This window comes from Perognathus longimembris, chromosome 6, assembly GCF_023159225.1.
Source record: "Perognathus longimembris pacificus isolate PPM17 chromosome 6, ASM2315922v1, whole genome shotgun sequence".
Classification (NCBI taxonomy): domain Eukaryota; kingdom Metazoa; phylum Chordata; class Mammalia; order Rodentia; family Heteromyidae; genus Perognathus; species Perognathus longimembris.
The window spans coordinates 66,674,483-66,692,124 of NC_063166.1; the positions used below are offsets into that span (position 1 = coordinate 66,674,483).

The window sequence follows — 17,642 nt, forward strand, 5'->3', positions numbered from 1 at the left end:
ACTCCAGGACATTGAGATGGGTAGTAGAATACTGATAAATAGTCCAGCAATGACCTGGAAGAAAAGAGTCTGGTTGTGTTCAGACTTCACACCCATCACTGAGGATTCAGATCAGCCTAACACAGGCACTTTTTCCCTGGCTCAAACAGCCATTCTCCCTTGCCAGGCAGTGGTGGCTCACATCTGTAATCCTAGCTACTCAGGAGGCTGAGATCGGAGGATCACGGCTCAAAGCCAGTCTGGGCAAGAAAGTTCATAACACTCTAATCTCCAATTAACCCTTAGAAAATGGCAAGATTGCGCTGTGAATCAAAGTGTGAACTCAAACTTTGAGTGAAAAGCTCAGGGATGGTGCTCTGGATTCAAGCCCCAATACTGAAATGAAAAGAAAAAAGCCAGCCATTCTCTCCTTGAGTGGTTGGTGACTGAGGGCTTTTATCTCTTCAAGGGTGTAGAGGCAGAAACAAACAGGCTAGCTAACTAGGCCAGCAGAAGTCCTTCGCAGTCTCCTTGGAAGTTACTCTTTATTGCCCAGAAACAGCATCAGCAACTACCTTACCTCAGTCTCTTCTACTCTGAGCCCTCCCGGCCTCCTGCCCCATTCCCACAGAACTCAGGCAGCAGTGTTCTCAGATACCCAGGGACCGCGATTCCTTCCCACTCCTTCTTTTGCCTTCCTTCAGACTCTTATCTTCTCCTTCCAGGTGTTTGGTACCAATGTGATGGTGACCGTGGCCAAGTCCTTTGAAGCACCAATAAAACGTAAGTGAACACCTCCCACAATGGAAAACCCTTCATCTACCAAAGCACATTCTTACTGGAGTCATTATACCACTCCCTTTTCCCCGTAAACTTACCCCTCAAAGCTCTAGTGGGTCTCTCCAGCCTGGTCTCTGTTCTTGATTAATCCAGCTGTGTTCTTGAGCTACCACCCTCTGCCCGAGCCCTTGCCTTAGACTGCTGGGTCATGATCCAATAGAGTATGTAGTAAGCAGAAATGGCTATAAGCGGGGAGGAAGCATAAAGAGGAGGTGTCCAAACTGCCTATTGTGGGGCTGTGGCAGAGTTTCCAGGGGGGAGATCGCCATACTGAGAACTGGGAGCGTAGGACCCGCTCAACCCCTCTAGTACTCTGTCCCACACCTTTCATACTGCCTTGGTTTTCTTTTTTCAGTATAGCCATTTTTAAAGTTTTTTTTAAATTGTTATTATGAAGGTGATATACACAGGGGTTACAGTTGTATAAGTCAGATAAAGAACACATTTCTACAACTATAGAAAGCACTGAGATAGCTGGGCACCAGTGGCTCATGCCTGTAATCCTAGCTACTCTGGAGGCTAAGATCTGAGGATCGTGGTTCAAAGCTGGGGTAGAATAGTCTGTGAGACTCTTATCTCCAATTATCCAACAGAAAACCAGAAGTGGTGCTGTGGCTTAAAGTGGTAGAGCTCAGTGCCCCCGGCCCTGAGTTCAAACCCCACAACCAAAAACAAGGAAGAAAAAAAAAAAGCACAGAGATTGTATGGTGTGTGAGTTGCCTTCATTCAGAGAGTTCTAGATTTATCCTCATTCTAACCAGCTTTAATTCCATCAGCCAGTGAACTTCTCACCTCCCCATTGCCCCCAGAAACAGTTGTGTGTGCATGTGTCATACCCACGGTTGGGGGTTGGCAGCCTGAGTATTATGAACTCTAGCCAACCCTCCTCCCTGCCTCTCCCTGCAGTGGTGTTTCCCCAGGATCTGCTGGAGAAGGGCCTGGAGGCAGACAACTTCGCCATGCTCGGGCTTGGAGATATTGTCATTCCAGGTAACTCTTCTGCAAGAGGGTTATGGTATGGGGGTGGGGAAGGTACTTTCTAGAACAAGAGGGAGTACCATGAAAGAGACAACTTTACTTGTTGGGAAAGAACAGGGAAGCCCAAGATGTGGTGAAGGTTCTTCCTCAACACACTTCTGTGGAGCAGCAGTCCTGTGTCAGCCCCTAAGCTGGGCCCCAGGTGGAGAGTATCGAGCAAGGCTGCCATCACAGAATGTGTGCTCTACACAAGCTGTCACAATCTAAAATACAACTTGCAAAAGTAAACGCCTAGTGGTAGACTGAGATCAACTCTGGAAAATAATGCAGATTGTGTTCTGGGCACCACAGGCTCACGCATGTAAACCTAGCTCCTCCAGTGGCTGAGATCTGAGGATTGCAATTTGAAGCTAGCCGGAGCAGGAAACCTGTCCGTGAGACTTTTATCTCCAGTTAACTACCAAAAAGTCCGGAAATGGAGCACTGGCCTAAGTGGTAGAATGCTAGCCTTCAGTAGAAAAGCTTAGGGAGGTTGGGAAGAACAAGAAGGCCCTGAGTTCAATCCTCAGCCCTGAAAAAATACAAAATGGAAAAAAGAAAAAAAGCTCAAGGACTTGAACACCAATGTTCTCATGCCTGTAACTCAAATGGGGCAGGAAAGTTTGTGAGACTCTTCTCCAGTTAAACACCAAAAATGCCAAAGTGGAGCCATGGCTCAAATGGTAAAACACTAGCCTTAGCAAAAAGAGCTCAAGCCCCAGGACCAGCACCACCACCATCATCCCCTAAAAAAAAAGTGTGACTGCCTCAAAGGAGCCTAACACCCCTCACACAAAAGTTACAACTGCCATTGTCTGCTTGTTTCTGTCCCCTTTGCTGAAATGACTTCAGTGGAGGGCAGAGAGCATGTATGCATGTGTGAGCCCCTGTGGGTGCGCCCTTGGCAGAAGAACATGTGCATATATACCTGCTTGTCTACACAGTCTAGCCTTCGAGCCACATCTGTGTGGGGGCTTATCAATGTGCCATAGATGTGACACAGGCTTATGTCCCATACATCAGTGGCTGTGCCTCACTGTGGCACATCGAAACTCCCCTTAGAGACTTAAGATAACTCAGTGGCTAAGACTTTGAAGCTATGTGCCTGCAGACCTGGTAACAGAACATGCTTGTTTGCCTAGTCACAGGTTCAAAGTCAGTAGATTCAAAGCCTACTGTCAGATTTGGAATGGATTAGAAGCCAGCTTGTTTCCAGCGTAGTAAGAAGAAAGAGCAACTGTAATAAGGCAGGATGGTGTGAGCATATGTGCTTGAGAGGCTTTCTCCGTGTGCACAGCACATGCAGATGAAGCTGAAGCCTGACTTGAGTGTAAAGGGACTTTCAGAAGTGAAGAGGCTGTAGACACCCACCATCTCGTAACCAGCAGAACTCGGGCCAAGTCTGTCTTGACTGCAAAAAGATGACACTGTAAGGGCTAGGGATAGCACAGTGTAAGGCCCCCAGTATTCATCCAGCATTCATGAATGGGTGAATTAGGTATGTATGTCAAGAACCTGTTTTGCCTAGCATGGTACTGGAGGCTTCCTATGCATTATCATTATTATTCCAGCAGCGTCTTACGATAGAAACACTTTCCATTTTCCAGATGAGGAAGCAGATTAAAAAAATACGGTTCCTGGGCAAAGAGTAAGCTGGGCACCAGTGGCTCACACTTAATAGGTAGCTACTCAGAAAGCTGAAATCTGAGGATGGAGGATTAAAGTCTGGACAGACAAATAAACCCAAGAGTCTTATCTCAATTAACCTGCAAAAAGCTTGAAGTGTAGTTTACGTGGTAGAGTGCCAACCTCATGTGAAAAATCTAAGCAAGAATATGAGCCCTTAAGTCCCAGTACCAGAAAATTAACAATAAAAAAAAAATAGATAACTGTGCTTGCCTGGGAACTTTGGCTTGAACTGAGATAGTTCCATGATTTGAGACTCTGTGAGGCAGGATACTTTTTTCTCAGGAAACGTAACTCTCACACAGAAGAAATGGGAGTCCCCCAAAAAACATTTGGCTTACTCTCCAGAGGATGATCTTTCTCAGACACCAGTGACGGGCTGCTCCAGTGGCCTTGGTGGGCAGTTCCAGCTGCTTCTGCATTTTTATCCTTCCCAAATTCATAGATATCTCTGAATCTCTCAACACTCCTGAGGATCCCAGTGAGCTGTACCCTGTCCCTGCCAGGTGGAACATTCTTTGGAGGACTAGAGGAGCTGTTAGGAGTGGACACTTCTATCAGAACTCCAGCCCCTGGATTGATTGGAGAACAGTGAGAATTTGTCTGCTGGGAGTGTTGCGTTTTCCCACTTTGCAGAAGGGCAGCCATGGCTCTCTCCCCCTACCAAACTCTACTTAAAGTCATCACAAGTGACTAATGCATTTTCCTCTCTTTTTTTTTTTTTTGTCAGTCATGGGACTTGAACTCAGGGGCCTGTGTACTGTCCCTGAGCTTTTCTGCTGAAGGAAATACCACTTTGAGCCACAGCACCACTTCCATTTCCTGGCTTTCAACCGTGATCTTCAGATCTCAGCCTCCTCAGTAGCTAGAATTAAAGGCATGAGTCAGCAGTGCCTAGCTTATTTTCCTCTTTTAAATTAATCATTTGAGTCAGGCATCCGTGGCTCAGGCATGTAATCCTAGCTACTTTTGGGAAGCTGAGATCTGAAGATCTGAAGAAAAGTCCATGAGACCCTTCCTTCCTTCCTTCCTTCCTTCCTTCCTTCCTTCCTTCCTTCCTTCCTTCCTCCTCCCTCCCTCCCTCCCTCCCTCCCTTCCTCCCTTCCTCCCTTCCTCTACTCCCCCAACCCCCTCTCTTTCTTTCTTTTTTTCATGCTGGTTCTGGAGCCTGAACTCAAGGCCTGAGCACATCCCTGAAGGTTTGTTGGGGTTTTTTTTGCTCAAGGCTAGCACTCTAGAACTTTTAAGTCACAGCTTCACTTTCAGTTTTTCTGATGGTTAATTGGAGATAAGAGTCTCACAGACTTTCCTGTCTGGGTTGGCTTTGAACTGCTATTCTCACATCTCAACCTCCTGAGTAGCTATAATTAGAGGTGTGAGCCATTAGCACCTGGCCCCATGAGACTCTTTATCTCCAACTAACCACCAAAAAGCCAGAAATGGAGCTATGACTCAAGTGGTAGAGTGTTAGCCTTAAGCAAAAACCTCAGGAATAGTGCTCAGGTTCTGAGTTTAAGCCCCAGGACCAGCACAAAAAAATAAATTAAATAAATATATCATTTGAGCCAGAGGTATAGCTCAGCAATAGATCACTTGCCTACCATGTACAAGGCATTGAGTTTGATCCTCAGCACTGCAGAATACTTATAAATATATACAAATGCATAACATTTGCATATGAATTACATGTTGTCTGTTGGTGTTTCTGATCAACAGAGAATTTTTGGTTCTTTTGTGTGTGTGTCAGTCCCGGGGCTTGAACTCAGGACCTGGTTTAGCTCTTTTGCTCAAGGCTGACACTCAGCCACTTGTGCCACAGTTCCATTTCCAGTCTTGCTAGTTAATCGGGAATAGGAGTTTCATAGACTTTCCTGCCTCCATTGTTCTAAGTAGAGAAATGGGATTTCTTCTGGCACTTGGCAGTGTTGGCTGCCCCTTCAGCCCTCAATGATGGCTCTGTGACTGGGAACACCAGTCTCGGACTCCTTCCCTGCCATAATCTAACCCTGGCTTTCTCCCCCTAGGGATCTTCATTGCCTTGCTGCTGCGTTTTGATATCAGGTAAGACTGGGGTTCTCGCCAGTAGCTCTTGAGAGCCTGCTTAAGGGACCAAATTCTCCACCCACAGTCCAGAGCAGTTCCAGTTTCATTGTGAATTTAAGACCAAGAGTTTAAACCCAGAACAAATATCCAAGTGGAACTTGTAGTGCTTTCTCCCTCTGCCCTCACAAGCAGCCTGGCCTTGCTGGCTTCTCATGCTTAAGGTAGTGATAGATAAAAGTTCCTACCTCAGGACCACCATGACCGTGTGGAGAAAGTGCTGAGTGCAAGCAGCCACCGTGATCAGTGTCGTCATCCTTACTAGCCTGAGGTCAGGTCGCCGTATCCCAGCGAGTCCCAGCAAGGTCTCTGGCTGTTACCTGCCCCCTTTTTTTTTTGCCAGTCATGGGGCTTGGACTCAGGGACTGAGTACTGTCTCTGGCTTCTTTTTGCTCAAGGCTAAAAACTCTTGACCCACAGAACCACTTCTGGCTGTTTCTATATATGTGGTACTAAGGAATCAAACCCAGGGCTTCATGTATATGAGGCAAGCACTCTACCACTAGGCCATATTCCCAGCCCACCTGCCCTCTCTTTACTCAGATTTTTTTTTAATCTACTATAGAGGGGCTGAGGGTATGGCTCAGTAAAAGAGAGTTTGCCTAGCTACAGGAGATCTTAGGTTCCTCCCCCATCACCCATGGAAATGAAATAAACATGAGACCGTTAACACAAAGGAGAGAAAGGGAGGCAGCCCATGGTTGGTGACAGCAGTCTGCTACTGCTGTGTCACTCTTTTCTCATGCCCAGTACTTGCAAAGACAGTAGTAGTGTTGACAGTGGATGAGAATATTAGTACACAGTGTCATTGAGAGCATTCACAAAGCCCTGGGTTCTATCTTGGTGTAACAAACAAAAAGGAAGTCTAGTATTCTTGTGGAGGCTTGCTCTGGCTTGGGGTTGGTTGGCTGGTTGGGATTTTTCTCTTTTTTTTGGAGGGGGTGGTGGTGTTTTGTTTTTTGTTTTTGTTTTTGTTTTTTTGTGTTTTTTTTTTGTTTTTGTTTCTGTTTTTTTGGTGCCAGTCCTGGAGCTAGAACTCAGGGCCTAGTCACTGTCCCTGAATTTTTTTGCTTCAGGCTCACGCTCTATCCCTTGGGCCATAACTCCACTTCCAGCTTTTGGGTAGTTAATGGGAGATAAGAGTCTCCTAGTCTTTGCTAGCTGGGCTGGCTTTGAAACCCAATCCTCAGATCTCTGCCTCCTGAATAGCTAAGATTACAGATGTGAGCCCACTGATGCCCAACTGGTTTTGTGGCTTTGGGGTTTTGTTTTGTGTATGTGAGTGCTGGTCCTGGGGCTTGATTCAACTCAGAGCCTAGGGTGCTGTCTCTGAGCTTTTTTGCTCAAAGCTAGTGCTCTCCCACTTGAGCCACAGTTCCTCTTGTGACCTTTTGCTGGCTAATTAGAAATAAAAGTTTCACAGGGACTGGGAATGTGGCTTAGTGGTAGAGTGCTTGCCTAGCATGCATGAGGCCTTGGATTCGATTCCTTAGTACCATATAAAAAAATAAAGTAAAATTAAAAGTTTCCCAGACTTTCCTGCCCCCAACTGAACTTTGATCCTTAGATCTCAGCCTTGTGACTGATTAGCTAGGATTAGAGGCATGAGTCATCAGTACCTGGCTTATTTTGTGGTTTTTGGGACTGGGTTTCGCTTTGTAGTCCAGTCTGGCCTCAAACTCTCAAGCTCATGCTTACAAGCATGGGCCACCTTGTTTGATGTCCACTTGTTTGATGCTTCTGTTTTTCAGGAGTAGTAATCAAGCTGAGGCCTTGAGCATGGTAGGCAGGCACTGGAGCTACTCCCTAAACTCTAACATCTTGATTCTTTGTGTGGTTACCCTTGGAGCTTCATGAACACATGGGCTTACAGATAAGCTCTACCACTAGGCCATATTCCCAGCATACAGATAATCTTTGTAAGGGCCTGGCCAGTTAGTAGGTGGAGACACATCTGGGCCTTCCATCTCTACTCCTAGCTGTACAGAAGCCACACATGCCCCCCCTTGCTTATGTGCTGCAGGCACAGACTTGGCTGCCAGAAGACCTACCTCACCCGGGCTCCCAGAGTGACCAGTGTGATTCTAGAATCCATGCCAATTTAGGGAAGGAGAGAAGTCAGAAGTATTCCTGCTATGTGTTAACTGAGCCTATGGTGCTCTCTGGGCACCGTCCCTGCTGCTTGGGACAGCAAGGGTGTTTCGTTTGCTCCGTACAGGGAAGTCAGGTAGTGGTCCCAGCTTGCATGAGACTCATCCATTCTGAAGCTGATCTTGAATGTAGCACCCCCAGGAAACCACTGGCACTTTTTCCCTGCAGCCAGCATCTATTTAGTGCCAACAGATACTGAGCTGTTGCATCCACCATATTTGGAAGTAGTAACTCTCCTTTGCAGTTTCTGTCTTTCCGTTTCCAGAGCCTGAACCATGCATATCACAGCCTCCATTGTTTTTCAACATGCAGTTCCTTGGCTTTGCCTCACACTAAGCCTGCTTTTTTGTTTGTTTGTTTGTTTAATATGGAATACTTCACAAATTCGTGGGTCATCCTTGCTCAAGGGTCATGCCAATCTTCTCTGTATCATTCTGATTGTAGTATGTGTGCTGCCAAAGCAAGCACATAAACCTGCATTTTTTTCCACAAGCTTTTGTAAATGATCTTTATGCTGAATTACAGCCAGGGTTGTAGGTTATAATATTTGCTATTTAATCAGAACCACCAAGGAGATGGGCTCCTGTTTCTTCCATTCTGCGTAAGAGTAAGCGAGGCTGAAGGAAGGGGAGCTGGGGACAGGGATTAGCAGACTCTACCCTAGCTCAGAGTTCAGATCCCCCAGCATCTACAGGGGCTTCCCCAGACAGTAGCTGCTCCTTCAGGCCTATATCTAACCCTCTTTCTCCCCATCTTCCCTGAAGCTTGAAGAAGAACACCCACACCTACTTCTACACCAGCTTTGCCGCCTACATCTTTGGCCTGGGCCTTACCATCTCCATCATGCATATCTTCAAGCACGCCCAGGTAAGCAGGGCTGTCCACCTGTGCGTGGGAGTGTTGCACTGCAATTAACAGGACTGGCAGAGTGTTGCTGGTTGTGTACACAGCCAGAAGTGGGCACTTCCAGGCAGGATCAGCAATGGTTTGAGGTTGCGGGGTGGCTGTCTCTGCTCTGAGCAGGGCATCCACTTCTGTGGCAAGGAGGAAAAATCTGGTCATGCTGTTGTTGTCTTCCTTAGGAAGACAGGAACCTTCCCCAAATCCTCACCAATGTTTGCTCACATCTCATGGCCACCCTGACTACAGAGGGCAAGCTGGGGACCAGAGCTGGCTTCACTGGCTCTCTAGTGGGGGCAAATTGAATAGAAGTGACTAGGTGTTGAGGTTTTTTCATTCCTTTTGTTTTTTACTTTTTTATTGTTATTATAAAGGTTATATAAAAAGGGGCTACAGTTATAAGTCAGGTAATGAATACATTCCTTTTTTTTTTTTTTTTTTCAGTCCTGAGGCTTTGAATTCAGGGCCTGGGCACTGTCCCTGAACTTATTTTGCTCAAGGCAAGTGCTCCACCACTTGAGCCGCAACATCACTGGGGCTTTTTCTGTGTGTGTGGTGCTGAGGAATCGAACCCAGGGCTTCATGCATGCTAGGCAAGCACTCTACCACTAAGCCACGTTGTCAGCCCAAGAGTATATTTCTTTCTGGACAATGTCACCCTTCCCTTGCTCCCTCCCAGTTCCCTACCCCCTCCCCCCGTACCCACCCACAATTTGTATGGTTCATTTTCAACAGTATCTAGTGACTACCACTGCTGTATTTGTTCACCCTTGTCCCTCCCCTTTGCTCCCCCTTACCTTCCCAAGTGTTGAGTTTTCAGCCCAGGGCCCCTCTCAAGCAAGGCAAGGCTCTGCCTCTTGCTCCTGCCAAGATGGGTGCTAGTACTCACAGTCATGGAGTGAGTGTGTCGTGAAAGAGGCCTTGCTTGTGAAGTGCTTCCTGCTTGCCAGGCTTTGTGCCATGATGAAGAATCACACAGCAGGCCTGTGGCCAGAGTCAGAACTCAAGCCTAGGTCCGTGTGAAAACCAGGCTCAGGCTCAACAGCCCTGGCTTTAGGAAGGGCATCATGGAACAGAGGCTGAGGGAGCCCTGTTGGGAATCCAGACAGCTCCATTCTCTCTGTGATACTCTAGGTGGGTTGCCAGAATTATGCTTGGTGCTCCTCATTCATTAATAAGAACAGAAAAGGGAGATCAACAGTATCCACCTTAGTATGGTTTGAGGATGGGATGAGTTCATGTAAGCAAAATAATCTCACCTGGCCCAGGTAGTCTTACCTGTCATAGTACCCACCTCCCCATTCAGTTTTACTTTCTGTAGTTTTGGTTGCTTGCAGCCCAAAAAAAAAAAATTTAAATGGAAAATTCCAGCAATAATTCATAACAATTTTTATGCCATTGTGAGTATCACAATGAACAGTTTCACCATCCCATGAGAGCCTTTATGCAGCACTTCCTGCCCATTAGTCACTTGGTAGCCATCTTGCTCATGTGTTCTCGTGTGTGTGTGTGTGTGTGTGTGTGTGTGTGTGTGTGTGTGTGTGTGTGTGTATCTATCTGTCTGTCTGTCTTTGTCTGTGTCTGTGTATGGTACAATATTATCTGCCTATCAGGCATCCACTGGGGTCCTCTAGCCTCAGGCTAATAGCAGAAGAAAGTGGTGTGCCCTTGGTGTGGAATGTCGCAGTGAATAGACCTAGGTTGACTTGAAGGCTTTTTGTGAAGTGCTTCACCATAATAACTCGCTGCAGTCTAGGCCTGAGGCCATTCACTTGGCAGCCACCAGATGGCAGGCTTACCTTTCCAACTGGACTGGAGAAGGCCTCCATTAAGCTTTCACAGGCGAGGAACGAGAGAAATGGTCTCCTCCTTTGTGGGGAGGTTGCAGATCTGGGAGGATAGCCGTCTTCCCCAGGTCACACAGCAAGCTTAGCTAGGTCCCACTGGAGCCCTAGGCCTGTGGTATTCTCCAGCCCTTCTCTCTAGTCATCTAAGTAGTTCCTTCCCTAAAAATCCTTTTGCGGAGAGAGATCTGGTACACAGGAGAACATGTTACATAGGGTGGCCCCTTTTCTAAGACACAGGCAATTCTAATGCCAGCCTAGCAATAGATGGGAGTCACCTCAACCTCGGCAGGGCCTTCAGCTCATTTAACCAAGGTCTCATGCCACCAAGACCCCTTAGGAGGACTTCAGGCCTGGTAGGCAGCACCTACCACTAAGCTACATCCCAATCCGTTTTCCTAGCTTCTTGATTTAAAAGCTTAGTTTATGTATTTCAAGTCTTCGCTTTTCTCACCAAATCACTTAAGGGTGGCTCCTTTTCCACTTAGTACCACTTTGCTTCTCACAGGCTTTGGAGCCGACCTGTTATGTGATTTTTAACCCCTACCCCCAAGCTCAAAGCCTATCACAGTAAAGACCCAGTGTCCATAGAAGCACAGCTCCCTGGGGTCAAATCCCAGCTCAACCACTGACACACACACACCTGTGACTTGGGTAGGTCATCTCTCCCCTCTGAGCCTGAGTAATGTCATCTGTAAACCCAGGTCCTGATCCCTAGGGTTATGTCAGATTCAAGGATAACCTGTATAAAACACTATAGTTCATAGTCTTTCCTGGTAGGTGTCAAAAAATTGCCTAAAGACCACAAGCTGCCTTTATACTAACACTTGTCTCCTCCATTCACCCACTCACCTCCAAGACCCCTCTTAACACTGTGAGCAAAGTGAAGAAGCTTTGTGTTGAGCAGGCCACAAGGCAGCCAGGGGCTGCCCTAACAGATCCCTAGTATAGGGGGAGACTCCAGTCTACAGTGGCAAAGGGCTGTGGCTTGCACCTGTAATCCTAGCTACCAAAGAGGCTGGGACCTAAGGATTAAGGTTCAAACCCAGCCCAGGCAGGAAAGGCTGAAAGGTTGCATCTTCAGTTAGTTAATTTGGGAGAAATGCCAGACCAGAGGTGTGGCTCAAGTGTCAGAGCACCAGTTATGAGCAAGAAAGCTGATCAAGAACACAAGGCCCTGACTGGGGATGTGGCTTAGTGGTAGAGTGCTTGCCTTGCATACATGAAGCCCTGGGTTTGATACCTCAGCACTACATACAGCTGTAAGTGGCGCTGTGGCTCAAGTGGTAAAGTGCTAGCCTTGAGCAAAAGAAGCTTAGGGACAGTGCCCAGGCTCTGAGTTCAAGCCCCAGGAATGGCAAAAAAAAAAAAGCACCACAAAGCCCTAATTTCAAGTCCTGGTAAAACACACAGACACACACACACACACACACACACAGAATTTCTGTGAAAAGGTTCTTTTTTTTTTTTTTTTTTTGCCAGTCCTGGGCCTTGGACTCAGGGCCTGAGCATTGTCCCTGGCTTCTTCCCGCTCAAGGCTAGCACTCTGCCACTTGAGCCACAGCGCCGCTTCTGGCCGTTTTCTGTATATGTGGTGCTGGGGAATCGAACCTAGGGCCTCGTGTATCCGAGGCAGGCACTCTTGCCACTAGGCCATATCCCCAGCCCGTGAAGAGGTTCTTAAAACAGACCTAATGCCATGCAAGTCACCCCCTTAGCTGAAGGCAGGAGGAGGAAGAAAGGAGGCACAGATGGGAGATTGAGAATGTGCCAGGCAGCAGAAACTGTATGTATAAAGGTCCAGGAGCTGTGGCCAGAGTAAGGTGGGTCAGGTTGGAGAAGCTGTCGTGTCGCCTGAGGCCTTCAGAGCACCAGTAGCATCAGGGGGCTTTGGAGGATTGAACAGTGGAATGAGAATTACCTTTCAGTTGCTGTAGACAAAGAATGACTTGAGTCTGGAATGCCTGGGCTTCCATCCCCACTTCGGCCCTTGGGCCTCTGAGGCTTGGGCGGCTCCTCCCTCTCAGCACCTCAGTCTCCCTCTGTAAAAACGGCAGTCACAGGGCCAGGAGCCATGGCGGAGGGCCCAGCTCCGGGACTATACCACCAGGGATCATTGTGCCCACATAGGCTCTCAGTATGCAACCGTCCTTCCCTCCAAGTCCAGCTTGTCCAGAAGTCGCAGCACAGACTCAGGGCACCTGGGTGTGAATCCAGTGGGGCCAATGGCCATGTGGTTGCCATGGCCCAGGTCATAGCAAGTGCTGCGTGTGCAGTGATCGCCTCCACAGCAGCTTCCCCAGCACATTAGGCCCCGTCAAGACTTGGAACCCCGAAGCTCGTCACCCTTGGGCCTCTTTGTACTCGGTACAGTGCCCACCTGCTCTGACAGTCAGGAGCTCTGGGTAGGGGCCCAACTACTGGGCTCTGTGAAGCTAGACAAGTGCCCCGCCAGCAGTGCCTCACCAGCCTCTGCCCTCTCGCAGCCTGCCCTCCTGTACCTGGTCCCTGCCTGCATCGGCTTTCCCATCCTGGTGGCGCTGGCCAAGGGAGAAGTGACGGAGATGTTCAGGTAAGCATGGCGGGGACAGAGGTGCACACGGGCCGTGTGCACCTGCGGGCAGCCGTGGAGCCTGCCGGGAGTGTTGTCTCCAGTGAACATTGTTCCCACCACCTGCTCCACTCCCCACCCTTTCTGCCAGCACCTGGGTGCCTGGCCTGTGGCCGCCAAGGGAAGCTCTCCCTGGGCCAGGAGCCAGGATGGGGCGAGGCTGGGGCTCTCCAGGCAGCCCCCCCCCCCACATGCCAGCAGCGTCAGGGGAAGGGGGGGCAGCAGATGAGAGACCTCTCCAAGCCGCCCCCTGTCCTTTGCTCTGCCACCAGGTGACTTGACCTGTGACCTCCCACACAGTCAGTTTTCATGTAGGAGTAGAACAGAACACCTGGTGGCAAGTGCCCTGACCATGAGGTCAGCTGTAGCCCACTGCCTGTGTTCTCTCCAGCTCTGTGTCTTCCCCTCCATCCTAACACATCAGCCATACTTTGTGCACAGCCCCACCCCTACCCCAAGGCCTGCGTGACTCTAGCAGGTGTCTGCTCCCCAGCACAAGCAACCCCACTTGCCAGGGACCTAGAAATGGCTGCCAGCTGCCACGAAAGCTGCCCACTCCGTCTCCCTGGCCTCCAAGTTGCCCCTCGAGCGCCTGCCAGCGCCTCCTGCGCACCTGGCTGCCTGAAGGGCAGCTTGTGACTCACCCCTCCCCCGTGCCTGCCTTTGCCCTCCTTGAGCTGCCTGGAATCCCCAGCCCCCGGCCTCTCTCCCCCCATCTCCCTGCCTGCCAAAGCCCCACGTCTGTGGTGAGCAGGGTGGGGACGCAAACTGGAGGATCACTTGATCCCCGAGTTCAGCACCTCTTTCGGGCACTTCCAGCCTCAGGTCTCCCCACCTCATCACCTTGGGTGACTTCCCTAGACCAGCCCACTGTGTCCGTGGAGCAACCCAGGCAAGGCAGAAAGTGCCCCTTCACCCACTTGGGGCTTGGTGTCCCCGAATTCTATGGCATGCATTCACCACCACCACATCCCCGGAGGTTCTTAGGGAAGGGTGTGGAAGTAGCAGGCTCTCGCTCTAGTCTCTCCTGATTCTCCACCTGCCCTCTGCTTTACTTTTCTCTTATTGACACTCTTCTTTCTGAAGTTCACTCATCCAGCCCAAGGCCTCAGGCATGCCAGGGAGTGTAGGGGGTGTTCTCCCCCTGAGCCGCTCCCTCAGCCCTCGGATGTTTATTCTTGAATGGGTAACACATTCCCCTGGTCACAATTCCTTTCCCAGCTGTGGGGGGGCACCCTGAAGTGTAAATGCGCGTGCTCCATGGCGGCCCTCTGCACTAATGTCCATCTCCTCTGGTGTTGTGGGTGGGGATTTTTGGTGGTGGCGACTGAGGCCCTGCCAGCCTCTGGTTTCTAAAGAACTTCAGAGAGATTCCCACAGCAGCACGTTGTTCTTTTGCGCAGGTGCATCGTGCACCTTTCTCTGCAGGTGATGCTGGCTTTCTACTAGTCCAGAAATGCAGAGCCCGATGATGCTGAGATGTCCGTGCTCTCTTCTCCTCCACTCTTGGCCTTCCTCTCTCCATCTCTGTTCTGTCTCTGTCTCTGTCTTTCACACAGCTACGAGTCCTCGGCGGAAATCCTGCCTCATACCCCGAGGCTCACCCACTTCCCCACGGTCTCGGGCTCCCCCGCCAGCCTGGCCGACTCCATGCAGCAGAAGCAGTCCGGCTCTCGTCGCCGGCGCCCGCAGAACCCCAGCACCATGTAATCCCCGGCGGGTGCCCACCCGCCCGCTCCCTCACTGCCCGTGGCCCAAGGTAGGGCAGTCACTGCAGCTCCAGTGGAGGGCAGAGGGCAGCAGCGGGCAGCGACTCCGCAGCCCCAGTGCTCCACCCAGCCTGTGGGGAGCAGACAGGCCGAGCCGCGTTGTGCTCCTTGCAGTCGGGGGCTCTCGCACAGTGCTGGGTAGTACTTGCGCTCGTTGGCCCTGAGCAGATCGCTCCTTTCAGGGACCTTCTGTGTGAGTGGGCACACTCCTGCCTCTGGGGTTGCTCTCGTGAGGAAATGTGTGTTGTGCTTGGCATGAATACAGTTGCTCAGTAAATGAAGCCCATGGTAAGAGTTCCCCCCAGGCGGCCCTCCGCAAGGGCAGCCCAAGATCCCGTGCCCATGGACCGGCTCCCCCACCACACCCCAGGGCCGAGCAGCAGGGGATCCTGGGAAAGTCTTTCCTGTAGCTGCATCCTAGGCACTGTCCAGCAGTTCAAGAAGCTTAGTTTCCAGGTGCTGGTGCTCACCCCTATAGGCCTAGCTACTCCGGAGGATGAGGTCTGAGGATCCCTGTCAAAGCCAGCCCAGGCAGGAAAGTCCATGAGACTCTCGTCTCCAGTAAACTACTCAGAAAAAGCAGGAAGTGGCCCTGAGGTTCAAGTGGTAGAGTTAACCTTGAGCACACAGAGGCTCAGAGACAGCGCCTAGGCCCTGGGTTTAAAGGACCAGAAAAGAAAAAGCAGCAGCTTAAAGTTGATCCGCACATGCCCAGGCCCAGCCTCTCCCACTTGCTACTGCCTGCAGGCAGCACAGGCACGGAGAAAGCCGAGCAGCCTCCCAGTGGGGTGCACAGTCTGGCTACAGCCAGGTGCAGGCAGGCACGTGCTGGGCGGTGGATATAACACTGACCCGCATGTGCCCAAGGGGAGTGGGCGGCAGAAACTGGCCCTACCTCTAAATGTGTGTTCATTGTTTTATTTTCTGCTCAGTTATGAGGAGTCCAATCCTAAGGATGTAGCAGCTGCGACAGAATCCAAAGAGGCAACAGAGGCATCAACATCGAAGAGGTCGGAGAAGAAGGAGAAATGAGGCAGCTGGTGACTGACCCTCTGAGGGCCAGACCAGACAGTCGGGGGCTGGATTGACAAGCGACTTGGGCAAAGGACATCCTCAGGAGGCGAAGGCAGCCCCTGGACGGGTGGGCAATAGAACCCCTTCAGCCCGGCCCCATGGCCAGCTTTCCCTACCCCTGTGTGTGTGTGTGTGTGTGTCCTTCCTCTGCTTCTCCTCACCCCTGCGGGCAAAGGAACCCCCCAGCAACCTCCCTCCCCAGGAGCCAAATCGGAACTGGGTGTGATTTTTAGATTTTTGTATTGTGAACTGTCTTTGCCTCACATTAAAAACTCATCCATGGCCAGGTGAGTTGCTGTGTTCTGTGTGCACCCCAGCATCTTGTGCTAAGTTCATAGGTCTCACCTGCTACCGAGAAACGTCTCCAGCCCCCTTGCTGAGCAGCAGAGGGGGCTCCTCAGCCCTCCCCACTCATCAGGTGTGCCTCACCCCCTTCTGCCCAACACTGGCTGGCAGTGAGGGGGTGGGCAGCTGCTCTACGTGCCCCCCACTTACATGGTAACAGGCAAGGTGACTACCACAGGGCCGTCCTGAGCTTCAGGCTGCCCTGGGTACGGAGGACCCATCCCTGGGGTTCATCCAAACATGACTTCCAAGCCAGCCACAGCACACAGGCCGGACCCTCCCTCTGCAGGGCAGGGGTCGGGAGGGATTGGGCCAGTAGCCAACCAGTACCAGGAGCGAGAGACCACAGGGCCAGTTTCCCTGGCCTTCAAGAGACAAAGCAATGAGGAGGGACAGCCCTGACCCACCCGCTGGAGTGGGGTGATGAGCCGGGCTTCCAGCTCCCAGCCCAGTGCTCTCTTTCACCTGCACTTCAGTTTCCGACACTAAGAATAACTAGCTTGCAAGTACTTAAGAGGTGACCAAAGGCCCAGAGCGGGCAGAGTGAGGGTCTGGGGATGGGGGGTCTCCTGGGGAGCAGTCAGGACTTGCCCTTCCTTGGTGGGGGCGGGGGGGTGGCTGCCTGCTTCTGTGCAGATAAGGGAGTTGAGGCAGCCTCTCTGGCCTCCAGCAGTCACAACGCAATTCCAAGTTCCAAACCTTGAGACCAAGCCACTGGATGGGGTGCTCTGAGCCAGCCACCCAGCTTTGCTGATCCTATGACTTTCTAGTAAGGAAAAGACGGTAGGAAATCTCAATGGTGTCTCCCAGCCAGGGGGTTCCTTTCAGGGGCTTCTCTGATCCCTGTGGACTGCAGCTGCCTCCAGGGGGAGGCCGTGTGGTCCTGGAACAAAGCCCCTCTGAGGGCGGCAGATGGGGCAGGCAGCCCAGGCACACAGCGTGGTTGGCTCTGCGGCCCAAGACCCACAAAGGCCTCATTGAGTCACCGCCAGCCCCCAGCGGAGGCTGAGGTGGCAGTGGCGCCAGGCGCCTGCCACCTAATGACCATCCTGGCCCAGCCAGATGTTCCACAGACCTCGGCAACGCCGACCAGGGCCCGCCCGGCCGGCCGGCCGCAGAGGCCACTCCAATTCCAATTAAGCAGCTTCAGCTGAGCAAACAGCGGGCAGCAAGGCCCAGCCTGGGCGGTAGGCCCAGCCTGCAGAGCCTCAGAGTCTAGACTCCAGATGTGAACCACCACGGCCTGGGTCCTGTGGAAAAATGGCACCAGGCCGGGCATGCTGAGGCTGGGAGGCGGGGCCTCAGGTGGCCTAGTGCCAGCCTCAC

At 51.0% G+C, this 17,642-nt stretch overlaps 1 protein-coding gene and 1 non-coding gene across 4 annotated transcripts in view; one reads left to right on the forward strand and one right to left on the reverse strand.

Moving 5' to 3' along the window:
* Positions 1-16,255, forward strand: part of Hm13 (histocompatibility minor 13) — a 38,851-nt gene extending 22,596 nt beyond the window's left edge. The window contains exons 7-13 of one of the 3 annotated variants that reach the window (XM_048348957.1): positions 705-762; positions 1,726-1,809; positions 5,547-5,583; positions 8,538-8,640; positions 13,004-13,089; positions 14,688-14,887; positions 15,830-16,255. In XM_048348957.1, the coding sequence (XP_048204914.1) occupies positions 705-762; positions 1,726-1,809; positions 5,547-5,583; positions 8,538-8,640; positions 13,004-13,089; positions 14,688-14,838 (519 nt within the window). In that variant the 3' untranslated portion in view covers positions 14,839-14,887; positions 15,830-16,255. The remainder of the gene's footprint in view (positions 1-704; positions 763-1,725; positions 1,810-5,546; positions 5,584-8,537; positions 8,641-13,003; positions 13,090-14,687; positions 14,888-15,829) is intronic. The other 2 variants (XM_048348959.1, XM_048348958.1) reach the window with 2 other exon arrangements.
* Positions 8,135-8,241, reverse strand: LOC125354075. The gene has a single exon (XR_007211458.1). It is a non-coding gene; the product is annotated as a U6 spliceosomal RNA (small nuclear RNA).
* Positions 16,256-17,642: the final 1,387 nt, after the last annotated feature.